The 21,785-nt window shown below is 38.4% G+C and overlaps 1 protein-coding gene across 2 annotated transcripts; it reads right to left on the reverse strand.

Annotated features, from left to right (window-relative positions):
* Positions 1-359: 359 nt before the first annotated feature.
* Positions 360-21,501, reverse strand: ABCI12 (cobalt ion transmembrane transporter). 2 transcript variants are annotated; one of them, XM_090011062.1, is made up of 9 exons: positions 21,101-21,501; positions 20,583-20,699; positions 19,398-19,634; positions 18,469-18,633; positions 18,310-18,385; positions 2,530-2,594; positions 2,098-2,277; positions 653-839; positions 360-516 (listed from the first exon to the last, which is right to left on the reverse strand). In XM_090011062.1, the coding sequence occupies exons 1-7, from the start codon at positions 21,443-21,445 to the stop codon at positions 2,125-2,127; spliced, it is 1,158 nt and encodes a 385-aa protein (XP_089867188.1). In that variant the 5' UTR covers positions 21,446-21,501; the 3' UTR covers positions 360-516; positions 653-839; positions 2,098-2,124. The 2 variants fall into 2 exon arrangements, with proteins under 2 accessions (XP_089867188.1, XP_089867187.1); XM_090011061.1 differs by having other exon boundaries at positions 602-839.
* Between the last annotated feature and the right edge of the window lie 284 nt (positions 21,502-21,785).

The following is a 21,785-nucleotide window of genomic DNA, read 5'->3' on the forward strand; positions in this document are numbered from 1 at the left end:
GATAATATTAGGCTGTTAAGATAAATTAATAATTATTAAATAGTAGTAACTAATCAGCAATTACAATAAGTTTATAGTTAATATTATACGAGTTATTAGTATTGCTCAACATAATACGGTAGTTGTCGTGAACATATATTGTTACCTACTCCCTAAGAGCTCCACAAATGATCAAAGAAGGTTTGTGCTTTTATTTTTCAAAAATCCCACTTAAAAATGATAATTTACTTCTGGGTGAATCAAAACATGGTTTCTGTTGAAGGAAACCACCTTGGCCATGTTCATGCATTAAAAGATCAAGTTATAGCTAAAGAACATAACAGAAGCATCGAGTTCCTTCACTTACAAATGCAATATAATTAAGAAAAGAAAATGAAATACATGACATAATACTTTCGTAGCAGCCATCAGGCCAGAGGTTATCTCAGCAATTATGGAGGACAGGATCAACACAAATAATAATAAAAACTTAAACATTTCAATAGAACAACCCACTTCTCAAGTGCGCAGCATAACCTGCAGAGAGCAAATGGGTGAGCTTGCTTTATTAAAAATGAGAGAAAATATAATGCAGAAAGTTGAAAAGGCGACAGCGCATCACCAAATTCATGCAAGCATAGAGGCTAAACATCTATGGTCACCACCACTCAACTTTATCATAGACAATCCTTCTCCAATCTGCTACAGAAACCCTTCAATAAGTCACAACAGGCACAAAGTTTCTGCCGCTTTCTGGGTGACTTCTAAGGGGTGCCAGCATCTCATCAGAGTCATTCATGATGTCATGGAGAAAGCTAGTAAACCAGGCAGAAAATAGGCCCTTCAAGTTGATCAAGTAGCTGCATACAGCAAGTAATGGATTAGTGAATTGCTAAAGCTGATGCTCCTATCATCCAAAATTTAAAAATATGAGCATTCACCATAAAACGGGTGTGCTCCCACACTTTGGTCCAACTTGGCACCAAAAGAGCGGAGCTACCCATGACAATGAAAAATAACAAGAGTTAGATCGACCACAATGGCTTGCTATATTGCAACTCTCCAAACAGTTACTCCGGGTAGAGTCAAGTCGTCTGAGCCCCCTTAGATAGATTTAATCATTAGCACATTGGTCCAGTCCAAAGAGAGCTAAAGATAGTCAGGGTTGAATAAGAAGAATGTGGCCCATGTAAGACTCCCAAAGCAAGCTTGTCGGATCTTTACAAATTAAACCTCTTGAATAGATATGATGTAAAATAGACCTATGATCACTTACGTTGGATAAGCTCTTGATGCAGATGGTTCTATCTCAAAGTTAGAAGGCAGTGATCCAACTTTTTTGTTAGAAATATTAATTCATGAAACATATGTTACTAAGCATCTCTATTGATTTCAAGAATGGTGGTCGAGATGATGCCCTTCTCCTTGTTAGAAAGTAACTTGAAATACATTGGGTTCAATAATGAACCCATACTTATGCACGTGAAGTGCAAATATACCCATTAAAGGGAAACAACATAAGCACATAATGTGCTAACACATAAAACCCATAAAAAGGGAAAAATATGACATAAAGTCATAAGTTGCATATCATTGAAGAATAATGGAGAAGGGGTAAAAACCCCATTACAATGGAGCATAAGCTCCCTCTAGGATCCAAATACAAAGGGGAAATCCCCTATTTATAAGCATGAAAAGGGACCACCTTGGGGGCTCCCAAAGGGGACGTTGGAGAGCCCCCAACGGTCACATTTGTGACCGTTGGGGGCTCCCAACGTCACTTTTGGGAGGCCCCCAATGTGGTACGAAATCCAAAAATATAAAAAACAAAAAATAAAAATAAAACAAAAATTACAATGCATATTCCAATTGGAATATGCGTAAAATGCTAATTTACAAGAATACCCTTGAGGGTATTTTAGGAAGATAAAATATATATATTTATATATATAAATAGAGATATGTATACATATATATATATATATGTATACGTATCTTTATATATATATAAATATATATGTACATTTAAGGATCAACATATTTTAACACTCCTAACTACATGAACATCATACACTCATTCAATCCCTAGAAATCAAAGTCTCGGTAAAAAAAACTTACCAAAATTAGAACATAGGCATGAAATGATCACACAAGGAAACCTTCAGTTAAGATGGCAGCAGCTATCAAAACAAAAAGGCATGCCACTGAAACAGCATCGCCTATACGGAAGGACGGGTTGGATAAGCAGTAGAGTTTGTGAGTCCTGCTATTTCCTCGGAAGCCTCTTACAATCATCGCCTACATCATGGAAGGTACATATTTAAATTAGTTAGAGTGAAGAATACAGATGAACACTTTTATTTCCAATAAGAACATCCAAAAGTACAAACTTTTGTAAGGAAAATTTTCAGTTGTAGTTTTGTGCTCCCAAACTTTCAGTAAGCATCCTAACTGGGAGATCATATGGGATATTTCAAATAAACATTGATATAAGCAAAACAAGATTTGAAATAATTGGACCTTATCTTCTTCACCATCTGCATAACATACCTGGGATATCTGCTCAGCATGGTTGAAAATATTCTTGAAGATCCGTTGAACATACATGACAAAAACTGCATCCAAAACATTATCATTAGAACACTTGTTGAAGCAAAATTCTGTGCCTGGAAATCTAGGAAGACAGTAAAAATTAAAATTTGCAGAACAGAGTTTCTAATATATGTATTGCTATGATCGCTAATAAATAATAAGAAATCAAGAAAGAACACATTAGCAAATCCACAAAATCACATGTAATTCTCTCCACATGCATCGCCACTAAAACAAAGATATATTTTGATTTCCAGTTGAATAACAGCCCATGCAAATATGTTCGATATTCAGATATGCTCATCATATAATTACTCAAATACAATTAGCTTCAATAGAGCCTATGCAAAATATGAGGAAACAAAATCTCTTCAAAATTTTCTACAAATACAACAAAAAAACTATGGACACAACAGACCTGCAAAATATAAAAATATCCACTTAAATATTAGACATTTGACCTAGTGAGGATAATTAAGACTGTGATAGTGTATAAAGATAGTCTTTCTCAATTCAGTTACTTTATTTTGAGGAATGGAAGCCTTTTGCAACTTCAAATTTCTGAAACCAGAAAATAAAGCTAAATCCTAGAGTTCTGCCATTTCCCAAACTGCAACATTTTAAAACGAGATCTTTTGTCTTTGCCTACTGAATGATGCCACAGAAATTCTACCAAATTCTAAAGTTAATGGAGCCCAAAAACAACAAGGAAAACTAAAGATATAAAATCACCACTTATTCATTTACTTTTATATAAAAACTCCAATACCTTCATATGAGAGAGAGAGAGAGAAGCAGGGGACCATCCAACCAAAGGGAGGTCCAAAATCAACATATATCTGGCACAGAAAAGAAAGGGGCCTAAGGGTACATTTGGAAGCAAAAAAAAAATCTCACAGAAAAAGAAAATTTTGCCTATGAGAAGTTTTGATATGATAACTTTTTTAAATGAAAAACCTTCACTTGTTTGTGTAGCATGAGAAAAACAGAATAGGAAATGTGAGAAAAATGAGAGAGAGAGAGAGAGAAAAGTCGATCAACCTCCCTCTCAAAGAGAGAAAGAGGGTCTATCAACCCTCTGAGAGAGAGAGAGAGACCAGGATGGGTAGCAGCAAGATGAAGATGGAGGAAATTTTTCTTGTGGCAGCTCATGGAATGAGATGTGTTGTAGGTGGTTGCCCTAATCAAAAATAGTTTTTTATAAGAAAAATTCCTGCACCCCCGCCCCTCCTTCCCCTGGTGGAGGAATTTTTCCTATCAAAAAATCATACTTTTTAGAAAAAACTTTCCATTCAAAAATTTTCTTTTGTTTGGAATGGTTTGAAAAGTTGTCATTTTTTCTTTCCTACTTGTATTTTTCCTACCATTTTCTCACGTCCAAACATGCTCTAAAAAATAGAAAACTCCTTTTGCTAGAAAAGAAAGGGGCCTAAGGGCACATTTGGAACATGAAAATTTTGTTAGAAAATAGAAATTACTTATTAAAACTGAAGAGATGGAGCAGGACCATCCCATCAGCATGTGTAGAAATTTTAGAACATCCTTTGGTTGGATGATCCCCCTATATATATATATATATATATATATATATATATATATATATATATATATATATGCTAGTACAAAACCTGTGCAATTTCACAGAGAAGAGAGTGAGGGGGTTAGGGGGAAGGAAATACATCAACAAACTTAAATATTGCAGACTCCTTCGATTTGTAATATATACCATACCAATAGTTTCCAGAAATCTCAAGCAGCCATTAGGTCTAAATACCTTGTTTTAAGATGTATGCAGTTTCTTGAACAACAGTTGAAAGCTATATAAAATTGCCAAGATGCTTGTTGTGCTAGAAGTTAGGTCTATTCCAATTTGCGTCTGTGCATGTGTAAGATATAGATATTCACCCTTGTGACACGAGTCCCACCTTGTAAATATCAATTAATCAATGGGTTTTCTTCACAAGTTGACATCAAGAACACAATATTTCAAGAATGGGTACCACCAAAACAAAAAAATATGCAACAGGTTTCAAAAACTCAGACCAAGTACTGCATGCAGAATAACAAAAAATACCTGCAACATATTATTTATCCATAACATCATCAATGTTCTTTGCTACAAATTGACAATAAGAATATAATTCATGCACAAACATACAAAAAAACCACTCACCATGATTCAAGAATCGCATGAATCCTTGACTATAATAGAAAAAACACATGCATATGTTAAAATATACCATGCGTATGGATTTGGATCCAGATCCATACGCATGGCATATTAAATGAAACACACATGCTAAATTCATCTTCATTAATGGCATCCTTGTAATATCTCTGATATTACAAGGCTCGTTGTATACTCCTTGTATTTTATAAATGTTAGGGTTTGTAGGTCGAGCAAGTTGTGTGCCGCCCCAGCCGATTCTGCATCTCTCTCTCTCTACTTTCCTGTGCAGACTGAACCACACATACGAGATCGAAATCTCATATGGTATCAAAGCTCAGGGTTGCGGAATCCTATTAGGATTGTGTTCAGCGAGATCACAGGTTTTGGCTTGTCTTCCTCTCCCAATCTTTTCCCTTTTTCATTTTCCCCTTTTCCCCTTTTCATTCTCCTCTCTGACTGCAGCCATAAACGACTGATTGTAGCCTGTTTGATTCAATTTTTGGTTGTAGTCACCATTTTTTTCTATTTTGCTAATTCTCGGTTCTTAACGTGATATCAATCCCTTCGTCTGCTACTCATTTTTTCTATTTCCAGAAATTTCACTCTTTAACGTGATATCAATCCAATCTCTTTGATTTCCACTCTTTAACGTCTTTGATTCCAGAATTTTTTTTTTATTCATTCTTTGATTTCCAGAACTTTTAACGTCTGTCAGTTTCATTCATTCCTTGATTCCAGAAAATCTTTGATTCCAGAAATTTTTCTTTATTGCTATTTTAGTGTCCCCTGTGCAACGCCTACAGGCAGATTGTAACTGTTTACAATCTCGATTCTGAACTGCAAAAAAAAAAAAAAGGAAAATTACTTATTGATTAAGTGATCTCAAACATGTTTGTTTCTTTCCATTCGTTTTGTTTGCTTATTCATTGTCCCATTGATATGGATTACTCATCGTCATCCGGTCCGTCTGCAAATTTCTTGAGTCAGCTCGTTACAGAAAAACTTACTCATTCTAATTTTTTGACTTGGAAGAGGCAAATCCTTCCTTTTATACGGAGTCAGGATCTCGATGAACATCTGGATGGTTTAGTTCCTATACCACCACGCCTTCTTTTGCAGGAAACCAAGGATGAGAAGGGTGACACAATTACCATTTCTATTAAGAATCCAGAGTATACAGCTTGGAGGAAGCGGGATCAGTCTTTGGTTGCTTATATTACGTCAACACTCTCTCAAGAAGTGTTGGTTACTCTTTCAGATGATTGCACTGCGACGGATCTGTGGAGTAAGTTGTCTCAGACATATTCTCAAATATCAGAAGCCCGAGTTATGTACTTAAAAAATGAATTTCAAAGTTTGAAGAAAGGCTCCATGACAGTCATGGAATACATAGGCTGCTTGAAGAGTATTACTGATCAATTGGCGGTTATTGGAAGTGCTATTGCAGATAAAGATAAAGTTCAACAACTTCTCAATGGATTGGGTCCTAATTTTGACATGCTTACCACGGCTTTATCATGTCTTCCGCAGTTGCCCACTTTTGACGACCTTCAAGCGAAACTTCTCCAGCATGAGATTATTATGAAACAAAGGGCAGAAGGAAATGAATCAGCTCGTCCTCATTCAGTTTTGGCCATGGACACTTCTGTAGGTTTTGGACGAGGGAATGGAGGGCATCAAGGAGGCAGAGGTTTTGGGCAGGGAGGACGTGGTATCTTGCCTATACCTAATATTTCAGGGGTTTTTAATACAGGGAATCAGAGGAGAGTGCTCACTTGTTTCTTATGTAACAAAAGAGGACATGTGAAAGTTGATTGTTGGTTTAATCTACAGAATAGAGGAAAAATAAACAAAATTGAGAATAAATCAGCTACTACTGTGGACACAAAAGGGTCATCCACAGATGTGCAACAACTTTTGTTATCAGCATTGTCACAGATGACGATCAAGCAAAATGAACAAGGCGAATGGTATGTTGATTCAGGTGCCGCCACACATGTTACGGGTAATGCGGGTAAGTTATCTCACTTATTGCCTTATTTTGAAAAAGGTAGTATAGTTACGGGAGATGGAACTTATCACTCCATTAGTCATACTGGCAGTGCACATATCCCTATGTCAAAGTCCTCACTTCACTTGTCCAATGTCCTTCTTGCTCCTAATATTAAAAAGAACATTCTTTCTGTAGCTAAACTTGTTGACGATATGAATTCTTCCGTCGAATTTACTCCCTCTTCTGTTTATGTTAAGGATCTACGAACGAAGGAGACGTTCGCTAAGGGGGAGCGACAAGGAAACATGTACGTCTTCAAGGAGATTCCTTCAATGTCTTCGTCTTCAGTCCCAGTTCTCCAGTTGAAGTCGTCCAAGCATTCTTCAGTGTCTTCACCTTCAGAGTCTTTGTTTTTCCCTTCATTGGAAGTTTTTAATTCATCTCATTGTAATAAGTCAGATACTTGGCATAGTCGTTTGGGACATTGTAGTCGGGGTTTCGTTGAAAACCTTGTATCTGATGGTCTCCTTCCAGAGTCTAGTTTATGTTCATTTTTTGATAATAATAATAAATGTTCTTCATGCGAACTCTGCAAAAGTCATGTTCTTCCTTTTCATATTATAAATAAAAGAGCTTCAAAGCCATTTGAGATTATTTGTTCTGATGTTTGGGGACCCGCACATATTCCTTCTCTTTCTGGCAGCCGTTACTATGTTATCTTTATTGATTCTTATTCCCGTTATACTTGGATATATTTCTTAAAACACAAGCATGAAGTTTTTCAAATATTTCGGGAATTTCATTCGATGGTCAAAACAAAGTTTGCTTGTGATATTGTGCATTTACAATGTGATGGTGGATGAGAGTATTCATCGAACGAGTTTATTGCCTTTCTTCGGGATAAAGGAATAAGTCGACTGGTTTTTTGCCCTCATATCCTTAACAAAATGGGGTTGTGGAGAGGAAACACAGGCATATTGTAGAGAGCGCGATGAGCATATTACATGATAGCAATGTGCCCGTTAGTCTCTGGACAGAAGTTTTTCACATATCTATTCATATCATAAATCGTGTTCCTATGACACTTTTGGATCGGAAATCTCTCAATTATACTTTATTCAGGCAACATCCCTCTTACGATGAGCTGCGTGTTTTTTGTTGTGTATGCTACGTACATGTTGATTCATCTCTGCGAAATAAGTTTCAGGACAAGGCTGTCAAGTGCAGATTTGTTGGGTATGCAGATGAGTACAAAGGTTATCGATGCTATGATCCTACTACAAAACGTATTAGGACCTCCAGAAATGTTGTTTTCGCCGAACGAAATTTTCAGGTCAATGACTCTGCAGCATTGCCATCTCGAGAATTAGAAGTATATGATCCATGGATGAGCGCAGATCTTTTTGCTAATACAGGAGAAACATGTCAGACAAATTGTCCTTCCTTCGGCTTGAGTAGAGAGTTGAATGACTCACAGATGCATGTTGAATTATCTCCAGTTGAGTCTCCAGTTGAACCACCCCCAGTAGAACGCTTTTTTGGGCAGATATACACTAGACGGGACAAAAATACAGAGCCGAGGAATGTGGAAAGCATCACCAATGATCCGGCTCAAAGGCTGTCACACATTAAGCATCCTATTCAACGATGGGTGAGTTATGAGACCTTCTCCCTTGATTTCCTGTTGTTTATGTCTCAGCTCACAAAACAGGATGAACCCACTTGTTTTAATCAAGCTCTTCAATCCCGTCATTGGAGTGAAGCTATGAATGAAGTAATGGAAGCTCTTCATGAATGTCAGACTTGGGAAATAGTCCCTCGACCAGAAGGAAAGAATGTAGTTGGCTCAAAATGGGTTTATAAAACAAAGTATAAGCCTGAAGGAAGCATTGACAGATATAAGGCACGACTTGTTGCTCAAGGATTCACACAACAATATAGTGAAGACTACGATGAAACTTTTAGTCCGGTAGTCAAAATGGGTACTATTCGTGTCATCATATCCCTAGCAGTCGATCGAGGTTGGAGTCTTATCCAGATGGATGTTAAAAATGCATTTTTATATGGAACTTTAAAGGAAGAAGTGTATATGGAGCAACCTCCTGGTTATGCCGAGAAGGATCCTACTGCCTGGGTGTGCAAACTAAGGAAATCTCTGTATGGGTTGAAACAGGCCTCCCGTTCCTGGTTTGAAAGTTTCTCTATGCAAATTCAGAGTTATGGTTTTAGAAGATGCCCTCTGGATCACTCACTCTTTATTTACCAAAAGGCAGACATTGTTATACTTCTTATATATGTTGATGACATTGTGATCACTGGGAGTTCAGATAATCATTAGCAAGGCGTGAAGCAGTTTTTAATGAAAACTTTCAAGATAAAAGATTTAGGGGAGTTGAGGTACTTTCTTGGTGTGGAAGTTGACAAACAACAAGACACATTGACACTCATGCAACAAAAATACACTCTTGACCTTCTGGAAAGAGCCGGGATGACGAATTGCAAACCAGTCAATACTCCCAGTGTATTACATCAAAGGCTGAGCTCTGAAGATGGTCATCTTTGTGTCAACCCTACAACGTATAGAAGTCTCATGGGGATGTTACAATACTTGACATTTACCAAACCTGATATAGTTTATGTTGTCAATCAGGTATCCCAGTTTATGCATGCTCCAACGGAGGGTCATATGGAAGTTGTGAAGCGCATTCTACGCTATTTAAAAGAAATTATCGGAGACGGACTTGTTTATCGCAAGAACGATAATCTGCATAGAGGACATGAACTCATCACTTATACAGACGCAGATTGGGCAGGGGATCCAGATGAGAGACGATCTGTCTCTGGATATTGTGTATATGTTGGACACAATTTAGTGTCCTAGAGCAGCAGAAAACAAAAGGCAGTGGCACGATCGAGTACAGAGGCTGAATACAAATCGATGGATGCAGGCAGGGCAGAAGCCACATGGATTAGACACTTATTGAGTGATCTTGGGGAGACAATTATTTGATCATTTCTTCTATGTGACAATCAAAGCGCAATAGACATTGCATGTAATCCTATCCAGCATAGCAGAGCGAAGCATATTGAGATTGATCAACATTTCATACGGCAGAAAGTCGAGATGAAGGAGATAGAACTACGTCATGTTCGAACAGAAGATCAAGTGGCAAACCTGTTTACCAAGAGGTTAACAGGACGTCAATTTTGGTTATTGAAGAGCAAGTTGTACATGCTCCAAAATCACGTACAACTTGAGGGAGGGTGTTAAAATATACCATGTGTATGGATCTGGATCCAGATCCATACGCATGGCATATTAAATGAAACACACATGCTAAATTCATCTTCATTAATGGCATCCTTGTAATATCTCTGATATTACAAGGCTCGTTGTATACTCCTTGTATTTTATAAATGTTAGGGTTTGGAGGTCGAGCAAGTTGTGTGCCGCCCAGGTCGAGCAAGTTGTGTGCCACCCCAGCCGATTCTGCATCTCTCTCTCTCTCTCTCTCTCTCTCTCTCTCTCTCTCTCTCTCTCTCTCTACTTTCCTGTGCAGGTTGAACCACACATACGAGATCGAAATCTCATAGCATACACAAAATATAAAGCTAAAGAGAGATGAAATACATACAAATAAGACCTGCCCATAATAAACATTGTAGGAAATGATTACCCGCGAGTGAAAAAAAAAATACGATAGACTTTTCATGATATGAAAACTTATAATTAAATACAGAACAATGAGAAAGATGGCTATTAAGAAGCTCACTAGAGTCAGCGGAATTTCCTGTCTTTGATTGAATTTTTGATTCCCATGTTCAACCAACATGCAAGAGAGAAAGTTTGGACCAGGAGGAAATGGAGAAGCTGGTGTGCAGAGAGAGAACGAAGGAGAGGAATTGAGAAGAGAATGAAGAGAAGATGAGAAGAAGCGAGGATTGTGCTGCAAGAGTTTGGGTTGTTTTCCCTCAAAAAAATTTTGGGCCGTTTTGTTTCTCAATGAACATGGCCAAGAAAGGAAAGAAACAGAAACGTCACCGAGAAGATTGGCTAAATTTAGGAGGGAGAGAGAGAGCAACAAACAAATGCAGCTTTTTGGAATCCAAAACCCTTTACTATTTAATTTAATTTAATTTAATTCATTTGTAGGAAATGTGAAGGATTGGGGTATGCATGCATTGGTGTTTTGGGAAGGATGGAGAGAGGAGCATTCTTAAAGGTGTGAATAAATGGAAGTTTTTGGAATCCAAAACCCTTTACTATTTAATTCATTTGTTGGAAATTTGAAAGATTGGGGCATGCATGCATTGGCATTTGGGAAAGGATGGAGAGAGGATCATTTTTAAAGGTGTGAATAAATGGAAGTAATAAACTTGTTTGAGTTCATGCATTGGGAATGTGAAAGAGTGGACATGCATGCATTGGCAGTTTAGGAAGAATGGAGAGAGAGAGAGAGGCAGTCCTAAAGGCCTGAATAAATGAAAGGGCTTGATATTAAAGGATGGGGATATAAAAGGCATTAATTTTTCACACAATGCAAAATTATTTCTAAAAATCAAAATCTCTTATTGGATATGTTAGAACTCGTAGCCAAAGTACTTGTTTGGTACTTATTTTGTCTTTAGATTCTCTTTTGTAATATCCACAATTATGTGGACCTCTTTGTAATTTCTTGTTTTTGGGTAATCCCTATTTAAGGGAGATTAGCCCTAATGCCAATTAAGAAGTTAGGTTTCTCTGAAATTCATTGTCAACATGGTATCAGAGCCACCCACCCTGGGTGACTAACATCGACGACGACGACGCTGCTGCAGCTGCCGCCGCGAGACGTTGATGCGTGAAGACGCCTTTGCAGCAGCCGCAGGCGTCGCCGTTGTCGTGACAGTCGTCACCGCTGTTGCAACTGCGACACTGACGCGGCTTCTGTGAAAGTCGTTGTTGTCGTCGCAGCTGCGACAAGGACTACCGCTGGGGTCGCCGCTGCTTCTGCCGTGACTGAACCGTCGTGTGGAAGACAGATCTGGGTTTCAGATCTGTCATGACCATTGTCGAAGTCTGAACGCAAAAGGTCGATTGGTGGTGATGCAGTCAGTTCTCAATACGACTGAAGTTGTAGTCGATGGTATGGAGTTTTTTTTATCTAAATATGTCGTGGAAGGTTGATCAACGAATGAAAGAGGGATATGATTTGGTTGTCATGGTTTGCGTTTGTGTTGCTCTCTGTTGGAATTTTCTGAAAATCAGCGTGTAGATGTCAGTGGTGGAATCCAGGTTGATTAAGTCGAGAGTGGATCAGCCCGGTCATTAGATATTGATGGCAGTTGGTTGATGAGGGGTTGACCATACAATGTGGTTAGTTTTACCTGTGTGTCAAAAAAAAATTGGTGAGCAGATTAAGTAAGAAGGATCATATGGCTGGACCTCCATTGACTGAACCAAAAATGACAGCTTCGACTGAATACAAGGCATTTGCAAATCTTTTTATGTTTGGATCTTTTGTTAAATTAGATGAAACGAACTATGCAAGATGGTCGCGTACCTTTTTAATGTTAGTGTCGGGACATCGTCTGAAGCACATTCTTTTGGAGTTTGAACCGAAAGAAAAGGTTGAAAAATATGCGACTTGGGAGGAAGACAATGATATAGTGATGTCATGGATTATGAATAATGTCCAACCCCATATAGCTAATAGACTGATTTATTACTCTACAACGAAACAGATGTGGGATAATCTGAGAGAGACCTACTCCCATGACACCAATGTCAGTTGCATTCTACAGGTGGAACAAGAAATCTATCAGTTGCATCAGGGCGACCAGTCCCTTGCCCAGTACTATGCGCCAGTTAAATCTACATTCGAGAAGCTTAATGCCCATAGACCCCTATGTTGTAATACTCAGTGGGTCCACCAGGAACAGACAATGGTGGCAAGATTCCTCTCAGGATTGTCTCCTGAATATTCAGTTGCGAAAGTCCAGATGCTTACAGGAGCTGATGTTCCAACATTGGTTGAAGCCTATAATCGGCTAAGCAGACTTGTTATTTCTCTTCCTTCTACGTAGCTTGATCATCCTATGTCAGGCTTGTTTGTGTTATCTGGAAAGGGAAGGGGATCTTTCCAAAGCTTTCGAGGAAGAGGCCGTGGACGTGGCGTTGTAGGACGAGGAAGGTTACAGTGTTCCTACTGTGGGAGACTAGGACATCTAGAAGACTGGTGCTTTGATAAGCATGGGCGGCCACCTGTTCAGTCATCAAAGAGTGCTCCTAAGGCACAAGTTGTTAAAGCTGACCCAGATGGTCCGGAAGATAATTCTGGGGAACCCGTCAGTTTGAGTCGTGCTGAGTATGATGAGCTTCTTGCATATAGGTCATCTACATCTGGAGTGTCCTCATCAGAGATAGCTTACACTGCAGGTAATAGTCTGATCTCTCTTAAGAAACGGTGGATCATTGATTCTGGTGCTTCCCGTCATTTGTGTGGGGATGTGGGAGATTTCTCTACAATCAGTAATGTTCAAAGTAGCAGAAAAGTGATTTTGGCTGATGGAAGTTCATCCCCCATTGTTGGGCAAGGAGATATTCTTATTTCCCCAAGCTTTCAACTTCACAATGTTCTCCATGCCCCTACTTTTCCCCAAAACTTAATATTTGTTAGCCGTGTAGCCAAGGAGCTCAATTGTAAAGTCATTTTTTATCTTGTATCTGATAGCCGTGTAGCCAAGGAGCTCAATTGTAAAGTCATTTTTTATCCTGTGGGTTGTGTGTTTCAGGACTTACTGACGGGGAAGAGGATTGGTGGAGGATATGAAGAGGGAGGTGTCTACTATCTCCATCAACCTGATGCAGTCGTTCTTTCTGTCTTAGAGTCGGATTTCAGTCCTTCAGTATGGCATCGTCGTCTTGGTCATCTTCCTCTACCCAAGTTGGGTCAGATACTGCCTCAGATTCCTTCTTTGTACGATTTACAGTGTGAAGCGTGCCAGCTTGGCAAACATCACTGTAGTTTTTTCCCTTCTAGTCAGAGTCAGTCCAGTCAAAGGTTGTTTGAACTCCTTCATGTTGATGTATGAGGTCCCAGTAGAGTCTTGAGTCGCTCAAGGTGTCGTTATTATCTTGTTATAGTGGATGATTATTCCTGATTGTCTTGGATCTTTCTCATGAAAGATCGGTCTGATGTTTTCTCCATTCTTAAAGCATTGATTATTGAAATAAAGACTCAGTTTGATTCTTGTGTCAAGGCAGTTCGCACTGATAATGCTCTTGAATTCAAGTGTAAGACCCTGATGCAATTCTATAAGGACTGTGGCATTAACCCCCACATTACTTGTCCTCACACCTCTCAGCAAAATGGGGTGGTTGAGAGGAAACACATACAAATATTAAATGTGGCCCGATGTCTTATGATACAGTCAAATATGCCTAGATCCTTTTGGGGGGATGTTGTACTGACAACCGGATACCTAATCAACTGAATGCCCACTTCTTCCATTGGAAACAAAATTCCCATCCAGATTCTAAGCCCTCAGGCTCCTTTGTTCAGTATCCCACCAAAAGTCTTTGGATGTGTATGCTTTGTTTACAAGCTTGGATTAAATCGGGACAAACTCAGTCCACAGTCCATTAAATGTGTCTTCCTTGGATACCCCAAACATTAAAAGGGATATCGCTGCTATGACCCTCTTTCTAGACAGGAGTATATCAGTGTGAATGTCACGTTCTCTGAGACCACTCCTTACTACTCTAGCAAGTCTTCTGGCATGGTCTCTGGTCAAAATGAATCATGTCCCTTACCAATTCCTCCTTTTCATCTTGAGTCGTTTTCCCTAAGTCCATCTAATAATTCTCCTATGTCGCGGACGGGGGCTCCTCTGATGGAATATTTCCGTAGACACTTTCCAGCTCATCAACCTCCATCACCTGATTCTCCAGAAGAAAGTCTGACTGACACTCATGAAGGCTCAAATATGACAGATGATCTCCCCATAGCTATACGAAAAGGAAAGAGATCCTGCACGGATCATCCTATTTCCAAGGTGGTCACTGAAGCACGGATTAGAACCACTATGAGAAGCTTTATTTCTACATTATTTGGTTCGATTGTTCCTCTCAATCATCATCAAGCCTTGTTAGATCCCCAGTGGAAACAAGTTATGCAGGAAGAGATGGAAGCCTTGGTATCTAGAGGAACATGGGAGTTAGTTCCTTCTCCTACTGTGATATTGTGGGATGTAAGTGGGTGTTTACCATCAAATATCACTCAGACGGGACTATTGAAAGGCACAAGGCTCGATTAGTTGCGAAGGGATATACGCAAACGTATGGGATAGATTTCTTTGAGACCTTCTCTCTTGTTGCTCGGCTTGATACTATTCGCATTGTTCTATCAGTTGTTGTTCATAATGGGTGGAGTTTATGTTAGCTTGATGTGAAGAATGTCTTTCTTTATGGAGATCTCCATGAAACAGTTTACATGCAGCAACCACAGAGCTTTGAGGATCAGGGGGAGTGTGTGAAGGTGTGCAATTGAAGAAAGCTATTTATGGATTGAAACAAAGCCCTCGTGCATGGTTTCACAAATTATTTGAGGCAATGTCTGTCGTAGGCTTTGTAAGGTCAGCATCAGATCACACCTTGTTCATTAAAAAATCTTGTGGGGGAATAATGGTTATGGTTGTATATGTAGATGAAATTATATTGACAAGAAGTAGTGAAGTTGACATTCTAGCCACTAAAACTCATCTATAGAAACAATTTGTTACTAAAGATCTCAGTTCTCTTCGGTATTTTCTCGGTATTGAAGTGGCAAGGAACCGTGAGGGAATAGTTTTATCTCAACGCAAATATGTCCTTGATTTGTTGAAAGAGACTGGCTTGTTGGGGTCTAAACCTGCAAACATTCCTATGGATCCCAAGGTACACATGTCTGATGAGAAGGCAGACTTCGTAGATAGTAAGAGTTATCGATCTTTAGTAGAAAAGTTACTATATGTTATTGTAACTCGCCCTGACATTTCTTTGGCAGTAAGTAAGATCAGCCAGTTTATGGACAAGCCCACTAAGGTGCATTGGCAAGCTGCTTTGATGATTCTTAGGTATTTAAAGTCTGCTCCAGGAAAGGGTCTGTTGTTCAAGCGAAACTCTACCATTGACATCGTTGGGTACTCAGATGCAGATTATGCAGGATCAGTCTTGGACAGGAAGTCTACTACAGGTTTTTGCGTGTTTGTTGGAGGAAATTTAGTTACTTGGAGAAGTAAGAAACAAACTGTTGTAGCAAGGTCTAGTGTTGAATCTGAGTATTGTGCTATGACTCATACTGCTGCATAAATGATGTGGGTTAAATCTATTCTTACATAATTGAATGTGAGTGTCAAGCTTCCAATGACTATGATGTGTGATAATAAAGTTGTCACTCACATAGCAAACAACCCTGTGTTCCATGAAAGAACCAAGCACATAGAGGTGGATTGTCACTGCATACGTGATCTAGTTCAAACAGGTCATATACACACTCATCATGTATCTTCTGAGGATCAAACTGCAGATGTCTTCATAAAGCTGTTATTTGTTTCCTTGTTTTAGAGTTGTAACAAGCTGAGCATGATTGACATCTTTGCTCCAGCTTGAGGGGGAGTGTTAGAACCGGTAGCCAAAGTACTTTTCTGGTACTTATTTTGTCTTTAGGTTCTCTTTTGTAATATCCACAATTATGTGGATCTCTTTGTAATTTCTTATTTTTGGGTAATCCTTATTTAAGGGACATTAGCCCTAATGCCAATTAAGAAGTTAAGTTTCTCTGAAATTCACCGTCAATAGGATAAGAAGAGGGGGTTACATCACCTTTATTTTCGTATATATATATATAACGTTAAATTAGTTGTCTTTAACACTAGATAGATTCAACCTTATGAAAAATGACTAAAACACATTAAAAATAATGGCATTTTTTTCAAATGCAAGGTTACTTTTTGAGGTCACAAAGGTAACTTTGATAGCTTCATAAAGTTACTTTTTTTGGAAAAGTGTTTGACTTTTCAATTTTCTCTAAGTTCAAAAGACCTATAATGCCCAAAAAAAGTAAACATGCATTTAAAAAAATACCATTCTTTCAAAGGTATTTTAGTTATTTTAATAAGGTTGAATCCATCTAATGTTAAAAACAACTAGTTTAATGTTAGATTAACCCTATATATATAGGTTGGTACAAACCACCATCTGTATGAATTGGTATGAATTGAGTAATCTGACCTTGCAGATGCATTTTTATTTATGAAAAATCTGCACCGTTGATTTTCAAGTCTGAAAAAACTTGCTCACATGCCGTAATCAGAAGATTCAAGAGCTGATTTCTACAAAATTAAGCATGTACAACACATCAGCACATCAGCTTAAAAAAAAATCAACAAATGCCAAAAATGCTGGTTTGTGGAGATGTAGTTTGTACTCTCTCTCTCTCTCTCTCTCTCTCTCTCTCTCTCTCTCTCTCTCTCTCTCTCTCTCTCTCTCTCTCTCTCTCTCTCTCTCTCTCTCTCTCTCTCTCTCTCGTGCACGATATATATATATATACAACTTTTTTAGAGAAATAGATAATGCTGCCATCTGTCAAAAAGTAAATGACTAAATTCCACCATGTTAAGGCCATGGGCCTACATATTGGATGCATAGGGCAGAGAACTCTGCAATTATCCAATTATCTTAAAGACAAATATATTAGATAGATGGCATCACACTCTTTGAAGATTCCACCAATGAGAGGCTTATATTAAGAGCAAGCTTTACAAACATGTGTTATCGACTTCATGAATAGACTCTCTGAGGAGCTGAGTTTGGAGGGAGCTTGCAGAAACAGAAAAGCAAAAGCCTTCACTTCCTGAAATTAGCTAATACTACTACCTCTAGAGGTGGTATTTGTCAATTCTGCTTATGAATGCAAACACAAGGGAAACGCCATGCCTGCTACTTCAATACATGAAATGCCCTTCTCCTTTCTCCCAAACAACCATTGTCAAAACTCCAAGTCCTCAATTCCTACCCCATCTACAGGTCCAAACTGAGAGTTAGATCCTTATACCTAAATGGGCGTGAAGGATGATTATTCAATCCAAGGCTCTATTGTGAAGAATAACATTACTTAGTTGTAGTACTTCACCTCCACTCCTGCATAATATGACATTTTGAATAGAGGGTTTAATGTGACAAGTCTTCCTCTCAAAAAAAAAATGTGACAAGTCTTAGATGATGTGCAAAAGATTAGCCATTTAACAGACTCCAAATTCACTAACACAAACCCAGTGCTAGCCTCCAACTGCATTACTCTAAGTGAAAATTAGGTTATGCTGTCTAATAGCTGTTTTATGGAACACCCATGGATTATCTTTCACCATTACAAAATTTCACCAACAAGTACCAAGTTAAACTTAAAACCATGTAAAAGGGACATTAAACTCCCATTTCTTTCTTGGGATTAACAGAAATAACAAAAAAATTAATAAAGAGACAAAGGATTCTAAAATTATCAGCATGAACTGATAATACTCATATGGTTGTGAATTGCCAAACTCCTACACTCACCATCAAGAGTTTCCATGAATGTCAACTGTTTCCAGTTTATTCCACGAGCTACAATCCCCAAAGCAACATTGCGGACCTGCCAACACAGTATACCGTTTAACAAGAAGGCTGTTTAGAGACTTTCTTAAGCATAATACCATAGTGTAATATTGTTCTTACCTCATCAAATACTATATTGATGAACCTCAAAGAAAGTAGCAGAGTTAGTATTATTTCAGATACAGGGACGCCGATAGGTTCCAAAGGGAGCATAAACCAACGCAAAGCAGATGTGAGTTGTTCAGGCATTGTCGTTGCTAAGCAGAGGCTTGCACTTTGGAAGACCTTTAAAGGAACAAGCTTAAATGAATAATCATACAAAAGAAAAAATTAACTGCATGGACCCTAAATAAATTTCACAACAATCTCACTGTAGGTATATCATCAAACTTATTTCTATTAGGCATCAACTTCAATTTTGGCAGGTAATAGATGCTATCCCTGCTTGATGTTGACAGACATGGAGAAATTGACTGATGTGCAGCACAATAGAAACCTGTGAAGTATATGACAGACTGAAACTTTTTTTATATATAAAGGAGTGGGAATGTGAGATGTTGGAATTATTGAAATGCTCTAACAACTTTTTATAAGGTTCATCAATATCACAAAAGCAAGCAGAGCTTAACAAAAGACCTTATCAACTGCATAATCTGACAAAAGAAATCCTCATTGACGCTATTTTACAAAGCTTGAGGCTTTCCATAGTTGACACACTATTATGTCAAAATGTCCGCACATGATTTTCCATGAACTGAATTGGACTAATGTTATTACAGTTGAAACTTAAATCGCTGGAAAATGGGAGTTTATATACATGCAACAGACCAACAAATTCACTTCAATCAAAGGGTAAAGGTAAGAAGCACCACTTACATGAAGTAAAATTTGATTGAACTTAATATATATAGAAACTAGTCCATATCTGCAATTGGACTACCTACACAGTGATAATGACTACACTTTCCTAGCAACTCAATAGGTTACTTAATAATGGAGAAAAACAGAATGCAACGTTATAGGCTATTTTAACAACAGGAAGTACCTACCGTGAAAGACAAACATGCTGCAGTAGTTGCCACTGATAAGCCTTTCCTTGTGAGCTGCAATGGCCCTAGCTTGATGATTGAATATGAATAACCATCCAAGGACATCGGTATGCTAGGCAATCCTGTAATGGATGGTGGGGGCGACCTTGATTGAACAAGTGGAGGCACGCCATCAGAACCCAGTGCTAACATAACAAATAATACTCCCGAAAGAAAAATCACTTTTCCCAATTGATCCTACAAAATATATGGAGAAACACCAATAAATAGCTTCCTTACTAAACAACATCTTAGACCCTTCACAAATGAATGGACATCGGACAGGTATGACATGAAAGAACAAAAATCAATTGCCTACTTCCTCAAACATGTGAAGCTAGTAAAAAAGCAAGACACAAAGTTAGTTCAGCTAAAACAATGGTAACAGCTAACACACGATACAATTAATTAACAGAATATGCCCAACCATGCTTCAAAGAATACTAAAAGTACTAATCAATTTATTCATATTCTGGCTTTCAACTCCAATTAATTCATTGGAACCTTGCGGCCCGACATCTTAAAACAAACTAATCTGAGTGTTTTGTTAAGTTCAACAAAAAAGAAGACAGAAAAGGATCAGGGCATTGGGAACATGCCCTTTTAGCTCCAGTTTCTAACCGTAGTGTCCAGAATCATGGTAAATTTAATGGGCATGATTTAGAGGATAGTCCATTAATTGCTGCACCAGAAAATTTATAGAAATAAACTTCACAGATTACATTGTGGGAGAAGAATGGAAGTTTTGGAACTTTCATGCTCCCAAACAGATTTTAAATGTTTCAATAAATGTGGAAACTGTGAACTTCAAAATCCTTGTTCCCAAAAGAAAGACTGAAAAAATTTTCAAGAAAAAACAAACACTGTATTAAGCCATGTACACGCATGCACATTACTATTCAATCAATTATATTAAGCCTCAAACATGTGGCAAAGAAGTTATTGCATTTCTTGGTATCTGGAGCCAAAATACTGTAGGAAGATGGCTAGCTGAAGAAACATGATGTGAGGAAACAACAAAAGCAAAATCTTTATGTTGCCCTTCTTGATCATCTTTTTCAAGTACTACTACATTTACTTACAGAAATGAACCAATCAATCAGTTATCACTATCATAAACAAACAAAAAGAACATGGACAGCTTACCGTCCAAATATCCTTTGGAAGTATCAACATTGACAGCAGCGAAAGGTAGAGAACTACGCCTATGCGCATGACAATATGAGACCTTGCTGGTAGCACCACCAACGTCAAAAGCCATACCTACAGTGAACATTCAATTATCCAGAATTGTTTTGGCGATTTCCGCCAAAAGATAACAGAAAACGAAATTTTGGGTTGCCAACTTGAATTTTTCTTCAGAATCAAGAAAAGAAGATAGATAAACTTATCAAAACAACAGAAGAAAGTATGAAAACCAAGTTCAAGATAGACGACAATGGTCTTTTGATCTAAAAATCCAAAGATTGAACTAGAAAACAAGGCAACAGTCAGTCCATCACCAAACCACCAAATTGATTCAAAATCACATTTGTCGCATTCTTTCTTCAAATCAAAACGACCAATTCCATGTTTCTATATCAAAAGTCAAAACCCATAACACAGAAATCTGAAATTCAGAAAATATACCTAAATAGAAGAAGAAGGAAAAAAAAAAGGATTACCAATTTGATTCTAGGGTCCAACGAATGAAGGAAGGTGGTGGGCGAAGAGACGAATTGCGCGATCGGGCTCGCCGTGGCTCCGGAGATCGACCGGAGGATCTTCTCGCCGAAATCATGAGAGTTCCACCTCACCCTCCATTTGCCACCCTCTTCTCCAGACAAAACCCTCGCACAGGATACCACGCCCCTTCTCTTCACCACGCCGAAAGTGACGCGTTTGGATGACGGGAAAGTTGCGGTTGCCCGTGGCCTGGGCCCCAAAATGCAGAGGTTTTGTGATTTCTGGAGGGGGTTTGGAGAGATCCAAACGAAGATTTGGGGGGACAAGTGGAGTCTGCAACTCATGGCTACTCGGGAGTGAGTTTGCAAGAGAAAGGAGGGTATTGCAAGTGGCAACAATTTTTTTTGTTAGGGGGCGTTTGTTACATTCCCACGGAAGGGAAGGGAATGTCTCTTTCCTTTGAAAGGGCTACTTTATTTTAGAGGGAAAGTGCCTTCTTATGAGAAAGGTACGAACTCAGTTGGAATTTTTTACGTGGGTCCCATTATATATTTCTCATATGCATGTTTGTTTAATTTTTGTATAGAAGAAGCCTTATTTCCAAGAGCCTCTTTCATAAGAAAGGCATGAAACACCGACCCTCTTAAGAAAATTGGATGTTAATATTTGCTACTGTCTAATTAC

The sequence above is a fragment of the Nuphar pumila genome, chromosome 6 (assembly GCF_984573655.1).
Source record: "Nuphar pumila chromosome 6, dmNupPumi1.hap1.1, whole genome shotgun sequence".
Taxonomy (NCBI): domain Eukaryota; kingdom Viridiplantae; phylum Streptophyta; class Magnoliopsida; order Nymphaeales; family Nymphaeaceae; genus Nuphar; species Nuphar pumila.